At 42.3% G+C, this 9,216-nt stretch overlaps 1 protein-coding gene across 2 annotated transcripts; it reads right to left on the bottom strand.

Annotated features, from left to right (window-relative positions):
• Positions 1-1,998: 1,998 nt before the first annotated feature.
• Positions 1,999-8,938, bottom strand: LOC128141346 (uncharacterized). 2 transcript variants are annotated; one of them, XM_052786104.1, is made up of 4 exons: positions 8,647-8,938; positions 6,253-6,389; positions 4,320-4,480; positions 1,999-3,316 (listed from the first exon to the last, which is right to left on the bottom strand). In XM_052786104.1, the coding sequence occupies exons 1-4, from the start codon at positions 8,924-8,926 to the stop codon at positions 3,301-3,303; spliced, it is 594 nt and encodes a 197-aa protein (XP_052642064.1). In that variant the 5' UTR covers positions 8,927-8,938; the 3' UTR covers positions 1,999-3,300. The 2 variants fall into 2 exon arrangements, with proteins under 2 accessions (XP_052642064.1, XP_052641988.1); XM_052786028.1 differs by lacking the exon at positions 1,999-3,316 and having other exon boundaries at positions 4,174-4,480.
• Between the last annotated feature and the right edge of the window lie 278 nt (positions 8,939-9,216).

The raw sequence follows: 9,216 nt of genomic DNA, 5'->3' as shown, positions 1-9,216 counted from the left end.
GGCAAGAATTGAAGGAATGGGCAAATAAAAAGAAACACGCGTTCTAGTGCTGGGGAAGGACGGGACGTCACCGTGATCGATTAGCTCCAAGTGACAGATTCTTCAGAGGTAGAAAGATGCCTGAGCAAGATTGAGTTTAACTAAGTGGGCAGATCCACGGTGGGCCTCTAGCCATAAAACAGATTTGCCAAATTGCCATTGATTCATTATATTTATGAGTTTAAAAAGCATGTAAAATATTTTTACATGGGCTTTTTTTTTCAGGAAAGAATAAATATAAGTAATGCAGGAGAAGGCTGAGTTCAGCGGTATGGCATGTGGTACCCACCTGAATCCTGATGAATCTGAAATTAGGGCATGTGGGACTGGGTCCATGTGGAATAAGACTCTGGGGACAAATCATAGCATCCAGGGAAGAAAACTTCTATCTGAGTAGGTGGTTATTGCTGTGCTCATCATCTCTATCTTCTAGAGACAGAATCTCTCTGCAGGGCATTTGCACGGTACCTTTCCTGCAGTGTCTGAACACCAAAACTTGATTTTAGGACAACAGAAATGACTACGTGGGACTAAACCGGGGGAGGGGAAGGTGCCTATCTCATTCAATAACCACTTTTGATACTGGACATCATCTGATGCTCAGGGAAGATGGTGTAAAAGACCGTGCAAGATAATCAGCCACCACATTAGGTTTCATCTTGACCTGAAAATCAGAGTATAGATTAGACCCCGAAGCCCGAGGTTAAACAACCCTTGCAGAAATGCCATTAGCAATAACAGTTAAACAAAGATAGTTCTGTCATCCAGTCCGTGCACGAAACTTTTAAAATCCTTGTCTCAGTGGCCATGAGTCCCACAGTGCAATAAATCACTTCACTGAAAAAGCATTTCCTATGAATTTGCTGTCTAATATAATAAAATATCTCTTGAATGTCATGTCCCCTTTTTATGTGTCTCTCTTCAAATTTTAAATGATTTTACTTCCTGCTGGAGTCGGGCTATTGTTTAATCTTTAAAAGCTTCTTGCCTGATTTTCAGAAGTGCTGAGCACCCACAAATGGAGTCAGTGGGCTCTGTAAATGTTCAAGATCTTTTTAAGATCAAGGCATGGTTTTGATGCTTAGACGGTTCAATGACGCCATTGATTTGAGCCCTTTTGATGTAACGGATTTCCCAATTAGCAGACAGTGGAGGATCACACCTTGGGAATATGTGCTTCATAAAGGGATACAGTATCTGCTCTGAAGAAGCATTTAAAGAATTAAACCCCCCAAATGAGTCCAAACCCTAGCTGCTCGTTCTCCAGCTAACCATTTACCTTCTGCAGCTCTATGCAGTATTTAATCTTCTGAAGAATAATTACCACTTGCAAACATGTTAGCAAGAACAGCACAAGATTGGCCGAGAATCCATATGTTACAATTATTGGGTCTTGCTGTGGTAATGTGGGTGGGCTGAAGGCTGAGTTTTTAAGTAAAAGATGCACAGGGAGAGAGCAAGAGTGCAGTTGAACCAGCCCGTGGTGCTGAGGCTGTTCTGTATCTGAACTTACTCAATGGGAGTAAAATATTTTGCTTATAAAGAATTTTCATAAACATGTCTTAGGATGTGTATTAGAGGTACGTCTTAGGATGTGCATTAGGAGTAAGCTAAACAAGATGGTATAAACACAGGAATGGCTCTGTAATAGGAGAATAAATGGCCTGCCTCTGCTTCCTGCAGCAGCCCCTGCGGAGGCTGCGTGCCCGGCGGAGCCCTCGGCTGGAGCGAGGAACCGCAGAAGATCAATCCCCGCGACCAGGCACGGGGTGTTTAAATCTGGGAGATGCCTAAATATAGAAGCACATGGCTAATTCCAGGATCCCGTTTTCAAAATATCTTTAAATTACAACCACATCTAACTTATCTTCAGCGAAAATTAAAAAGGGCAGATCTACCTCAAGGGGTGTCTTGGTGCCAAAAATATCTAAAAGTTTCTCAGGCGGTGGAAACAACAAATCAAAGAGAACAAGGAGATTTTATTGGGTTTACTGTTTAACATTTATCCAAAGTGTCCTGCCCGATTTTGAAAGGTATTTAGGTGTTGAAAGGTACAGATAGGCATGTAAGAGGGCTTTCAAAAGAGTCTGAGCAGGTCAAGTGTCCAACTTCCATTGAAATTCAGAAATACCTCAAAATTAGTTTCCCTTTGCTTTTATTGTCCAGTCTTGATTCCCATTAAACCCTAACTTAGGCAAACCTCAGCTAGAAAAATCAGATGTTCAGCATTTAAGATCTGGTAGATGCCTAAATATAGATGCAGATGCCTAATTTGAGACTTCCACTAAACTTCTTTTTAAAACTACTACCACATCTAACCTATATAAAGGCACAAATCCACACAGAATAATAATAATAATTGAATTCAAATGCTTTCATCCAGATAAAGTGCAGCAACTGAATTAAAATCTGCAAGGATTTTTGGAGCCAGGGTGGACAGTGTAAGTTATAATCTAGTTTATGGTATAAAGTACTAATTATATATCCATGGTATTCATCAGACTAAAATGTTTCCTGTGTGATGTAAAAAAAAACATGGTAAAGATTAATTTAATTATGCATTTTATAGATTAAACTATGTTTCTAATATTTTGTAACTAACAATAACTTTAAAGGGCAACTGTAAATATATAGTATTTTGGAACCTTAAGAGATTAAAATAAATAACATATGGACCAAAATAATGTGTGAGGCCTGGATTACAGTTTTGCTAACATCTCTTTTAGAGGTACAATACTTTACTGACAAATAAGGCCAACAAAAAAACCAGCTCAATACAAACTCTGGTATATTGGCCAGAAAAGGTCTTTTTACTAGTGAAAGTGGGAAGTCATTTAAGCTAAATTGACAAAAAGCCAATACTTTTTGTGCTGGTGGGGTTCGACACTACCAAAGCAGTCTGGTCTCTGGCATGGCTGTGTTAGCAAACCTGCAAGGAATAAATAACTGTGCATTTCTCAGCTGTCAGCACTATCCGTTGAAAGGCTACAAAATAAATTAGAATTTCCACCTATTTTAGCTAGCTCTCATCTTCCTGCTCACAACTCTGTCATGGTATTTTGGAGCAAGGTGCATGATTGAATCTGTGTGCCTTGGCAGTGTCTGTGGGTTGTAGCATCCTCTCCCCACGGCAGGATCCTCTCTGCGCCCCTGGAGCCGGTGCTGCGTGGAAACGTGCACTTCAGCGAAGTTATAGCAAAGATAAACATCACCCTCGCTCTTTCTCTGCCTCATCTTCAGATGGGAATTCATGTCGTTACCTCACCACAAGCAGCTCCTGGGTGACATATGACAAACACATTAGAGGAGGGGCCGTGCTAACAAAACAACAAAAAGTTTGCTTTCTTGATGGAGTAATTAATTTTGATGATTATTTTTTGAAACAGTGGCTCTGCTCTCTTCTCTGCCTGTGGATAGGTGGTAAATTATTCCTGTGAGAAAGGCGGATAAGGGTAACAGCAGCAGCAGCTGTGGAACTCATTCGTGCTCTAATAGCACTGCTGCAGCGTCCCCGGTGAAAGCCCCACCATGTAATGAGCAGAGGAAATTTCCATGTGACAGTAAACAAAGAATATTTGTGTGAAGATAGTCTATGTGAAGTCGCTCTTGTCCAACCTTTTTTTTCCTTTTTCTTTTTTTACCCATTCCCCTGTTTATTTTGTGGCCTCAGCCTGATTAATGCCCCCTTTTTGTGTTTCTGCTTGGTCTCGTAGGCTGCATCACTAACAACTTGGTGCTATTTAGTTTTATTTGCTCTTAAAATGAACAAGGCATTCTTAGGATGTGTTATGTGATACTACTGTTTTGTTACTTCCCCCGGATAATAAACAGTCTGGAAATTAATGATTTATAAGGGTTAGTGTTTGTGTGACAGAAACTAGGACAAGTGCCCTGACTAAGATCCCGCTTGTGCCTGTAACTCCAAATATCTTAGATGATTCACCTCTGATTTACATTTATTCAGAATCCTGCCCAATGCACTTCTTTGAACACGTATAAATCAAACAAACATTTAGCACTAATGTAATGGCCAGTGATGAAGGAACCTAGTAGAAGTCATAGCTGTATTTTCTTTGCAATGAAATACATACACAGCTGAATTATATCAGAGAGGCACAATTCCGCACAGTAAACTCCAACCGGGCCTTGTTTGTTGTACAAATAAGCTTCAGCCCTCTAGGATTTAGGAAGACAGAGTATCAGCCCCTTGCACAATGCTGCTGGGAAGCTATTCTCCCACGGGGTCAGTCATCAGCTGCACGTTGCAGGCTATGACTAACCTTATCTGCGGATTCATGTTACGGCGAGTTTTGAGGCAATTGTGGTTTCCAACAATCCAGGACTCCCTCCACGTTGCTTCTTCCATGCACCACAGTCCTTCCTGTGCTGGCCCATCTAGTTGTGAAATCAGTCTGTCATCCAGCTCAGGGAACTGATCCAGCTTAAAAACCACACACACAAAAAAAATCAAAGGATGGAGAGCCAGCTCAGGATAGGAACTGGGAAAGGTGCAATGGGGCAAGAATGCTCTAAGGCCTTTCTGTCACCAACCCCTTTCTGCTATGAAGCCATGGTCACAGATGCCAGTCCACAGGTTTTGGACCTTTTAGGTAGTTATCAGGTTATGTCAAACACAGTGAGGGATATACTGCCTGGCACATAACGCTTGATCCTGCAATAAAACTTAATTGTTTATTAACTTAAGACAGCATTTACACTGAGAAGATGAACTTCTTAATATCTGTACACATCCTCAAGTGCAGTTGCCTTGGACTTGATTTAGCTCTCACTGAACTGTACAAGCTGGCCCCCACTCATATGCCCTGTTAAGGGAAAGATACTGAAACACACCCTTAGTAAATAAAACTGAGTAATACTAGGTGAAGCAACACAAAATTTTGAGATCATTGTTAAAAATCAGGCATTGCTGGGAATGGCTGTTGCTCCAGCTGAATTTTGGAACAGCTCCGTAGACTGAGAAAAAAGCCCTTTTTAAAGCTGTGCACCTGCACAAATGTCATTAAAAATCCAAAGAGAAATACTAGAAAATAGTTCTCATGTGAACTCGCCAACAATTTCATGATACAAGTATAACTCCTGGGCAGAGCACGTGGGATATATAACACCCTCAAACAATGGGCTTTTGTTAATGAGCTCAGGAGAGGCTCCAATATAATTTACCATACAATGGTGCAGTGTAAGGGATGTGCAAATCCGTAGCTGCCCCCCCCCCCCCCCCGCAGTGTTTTGTGGTTTTGAAATGGCACAGTAAGATCACATAACCTAAACTGCAGATGTAGGGACAGAACAGACATATCAGCCACCCTCAGCTGAATTACCGAGACTCTGGGTCAATGTCTTTAAAATACTTCCAGTGTCATGGATCAGTGGCTACGGGAAAAGGAATAACATGATGGTGTTATGTGTGGGGTTTTGCTCACATGCACCTGTAAGTGCTATATAAGGCTTGATGTCTTTCATGGACTTTCTGAGAATTGCATATGGACAGGACTCCCTTGACTCATTGCTGTTTTCTGCAGAGGACCTGCCCTGGGAAGGGACACCTTACCAAGCTTGGAGGTTTTGGTAGCAAAGTGCATCGGCAGCTTCTGAATGGAAAGATTGAAAGGTGCTATGAACATTGCAAATCGTTGCTGTATTTTTCTAAAAGATTAATGTCAGTTTCTCAAGAAAAGGGCATGTCTACAGGCTGCTAATTTATTACCAGTAAAGCTTGGTTTAATAAACTTGTGGTAAATATTTTCTGCTTTTAAGACCCTTTAAGGCTTCAAAGGCTCCCATTTGCTTTAGGGTCCCTAGGGATGCTGGTGCCAATGAGACATGTTTCATTAATTATGTTGCACAAATAAGCCAAATATTGCACAAATGTGTGTAGCAACATTGTGAGGAATGCAGCAAGGACTCCTCCTAACTTCACAGAGAGCAGAGCCGCCCAGCCGGGTGCTCTTCTGAAGGAGAGTTAGGGCCTGAAGCACATGCTTGGGTCCTGTCCACACCCCAAAATTATCGTTACTGTTTAGGTCAGCTCAAAATTGCCCATCGATTTCCCTCTGGAATTCACAAACATCAAGCTGTCTGTCCCAGTGCATGGCTCTGTTAAAATAGCAATAGAAGGGAAAAAGCACGCTGCAGAGATCTCACAGATTCCTCATGTCTCGTTGTGTTGGGAATTATGCAAATATTGTGATATACCGGAGGATAATGAAGTCTGAGGTTGTGTCCCCATAAGTCTTCTTTGCCTGGCCAAGGTTGAAAGTGGGGCATCTTGCTGCGAGGAGCCCGGAGGTGAGATGTTCCTGGGTCAGGTTCAGAGCCAGGGTCCTTCGGCACTGGCAAATGAAAATATCAGTGCTCTGAGCAGGTATGCTGCAGTAAACCCAAATATACCAGGCAAAGGGAATAAGCAGAGATATTTCACAGCCATTAGTAAAAGGTCACTGAAGCCACAGGGTGATTGCACCTTTCAGAAGAAGGACTGTTGGAAGAGCTACAGGCAAAGATGATTTTCCCAGAGGGGCACACTGGGATAGAATCATTTTGATTCTCACCTTACCTTTTTGTTTGTGTAACTCACACACAGACCAGCAAAAAGCTGCATCTTGTGTGGGCAGGTGAAAGCCCCCTGTTAAACAGGCAGTTGATAAACTGAAAGGCTGGAGATAAACTCTTGACCAGTCCGTCTGTAAACCAACTATTCTCACAATCTGTGTTTTCCTGGTAGCTGGGAAGGAAAATTAGCAAAAGCTCTATGATAACTGGAAAACAGAAAGATGCTGTTTGACCGGCTGGACGCAAGAGCAATTACAAAAGCACACTGAAGTACTTAGAGCTGAGGGAGACGTTAAGAGCATACACTGTCAGTGTGCCATATGTCAGGGCGCGTGCTGCTTTATATTACTTGGTGCAGCTTTGTGAAGGAACTGTACTTGGCTTGTATATGAATTTTAAATGAATTGTTAACACATTTTATGAAACTGGTAAAGGGGGCTGATGTAGGAGAGCACACATGTCTGTTCTGCAAGATGGAGTAAATAAATCATGACTTTCACAAGATAAAACTTTATTGAGTAGCAATAAATGACAGAAATACTTCTAACAGCATTTAAAGCCATGTAAAGGAAAGCACGAAGGGCTGATTGCCCCCGAGTATGTGTGCTTGTAACAGCTTGTGTTGCACTGATGGGAAAGAAGGTGCTTTGCCAGAGGAGCACCGGCTGTCACACACTATAATTCCCTGGGTCTTTAGTCCATAACGCCTTTCAGCACCTACATTTGTTGCTCACAGTACCTACAACATTTTGGTGCCTTTCCCTAGACATAACCCTTCTCTCACTTTGCCTTTCCTCACCATAAATTCCTCTGCTCTTTTGTCCTGAGGACAGTTTTGGACCAGAGGACATATCATCTGTGCTGCCCTCCTGCCTGGGTTCACACTCCGAGCAGGTGGGGGAAGTTGTTCTCTAGAATCAGGCCATCAGGGATCAGTAAGCCAAAATTAGGCTGAAAAATGGGCAAAACGAATTCCCCTAATTTTCTCTTAAAGTTTTTCATAAGAATACCTTGACTCTTGTCAGTGCATTTTGGCCATTCGTAGTGGGGTGGCAAGGGCTGCCTGGTGGGTCCTCTGCAGTAGAGGATGGACTCTAGCGCATCTTGGGCAACACATGCAGGAATGGCACCCCAAATTTTGCTTAATGTGCTGGTGACTGACATCGTGTTACACATGAAGCATTGGAGATCCAGAGGAGAAAACTGCCTGATTTGGTATCAAAGAGCTCCTGTAGCTTGAGCAGTGTGAGCCAGCGTCCTAACACACAAAACCAAGGCACCCTTTCTAGAAATATTTACTCAGCTTTAAGAAACACCTGCGTAGAAGTTGGACTCTGAAAAGATCTTTTGCTGCTATTTCCACCACCTAATTTAGTGCCAAATCCTCTCATGCAGCAACAGATTCTCTCTTTTGTTATAAAGTAACAAGATAATTTATCTGGACTTTCAAAACTGGAAAACTATAGTTCTGCATTATTGACATCAATGTTATAGATTTACTTTACGATTTTATTCATGAAAATCTCTAGGTCTAAATGATCAGTTCCTGGACTGCTTGCAAGATTACTGAATTCTGTTTACATCTGAGGTATTCTTGGCAGCATCTCTGTTCACAAGGCATTGATTTATGCTGCTAGAAGCCCATTTGTCTGTCTTGCCTTGCCCTATCATGGTGGGTTTTAGTCCAAGACTATCACTACTCTTTTTTTTTAATTTAAAAAGGCACTTTCTCATTTTCTGCTTGCATTTGTTTCTCTGTCATTTAGAGAAGAAAGAATAGAGGTCTCTGGAGGTGGTATTCTAGGGAACATAGTATCTAACTGAATGTCTTTCCCTTCTTCACTGGGTTGTGTGTCTGAGTTTGTCTGGGTCTCCAAGAACCTGTGGGTCTCTTTTGAAAGTGCATCAGCTGAAGCCCTAGCCTTCAACAGGATCCTCACCTGAGTGTGCTCTGGAGAATCCTGCTTTCCAGAAATGTAAAGCCTGTAGGATCAGTCACAAGACAGACACTGTCTGGGTTGGTACCCAGAGTCCTACCTTTACTCACATCGGCTCCTTCCTTCAGTGTTCTTCCTCTGCAACGCACTCCTGCCTCTGCATTTCTCAGCGACCATCTCTTCCTGACAAATTCAGCTCCTCGTGTGCTAAGGACGTTCAGGAAGGTGAGTTCTGCCCTCAGTGGAAGCTGGAGGTCCGGATGCAGCTTGAAACGGAGCCACTCTGGTCTTCCTGCAGAGCTGCAAGAGGAATTACAAGGCAGACAGGCAATGTAATACTGGGAGATTTTAGAAAGCCAGGACTGATTTCCACATGCCATGAAGATGGGCAGCAGGAGTTAAAATTTGTACTGGACTATTTTGTGTCATTTCTCTGGAGTGCAGTTTGTACCAGGAGACAATGAAGTATCCATACAGCAGCTTTGTGGGTGGAAGTGTCTTCACACAGACCTAGTGCTATTTTAGAAGTAATTTCATTTGACCATCAGGAATATCAACTTTTACTGGTGAAGCCCAGTGTGGTTATATGCAAAGATACCTCCAGTTCAGACATATTTTACCAGTCAGGCCTGGTAGGCCTGCCCTTTTAAAGAGCTTAACTTGAAATACG

This window comes from Harpia harpyja, chromosome 1, assembly GCF_026419915.1.
Source record: "Harpia harpyja isolate bHarHar1 chromosome 1, bHarHar1 primary haplotype, whole genome shotgun sequence".
NCBI classification, from domain to species: Eukaryota; Metazoa; Chordata; class Aves; order Accipitriformes; family Accipitridae; genus Harpia; species Harpia harpyja.
The sequence above is the reverse complement of the archived record's forward strand: the minus strand, read 5'-3'. Positions and strand labels throughout refer to the sequence as shown.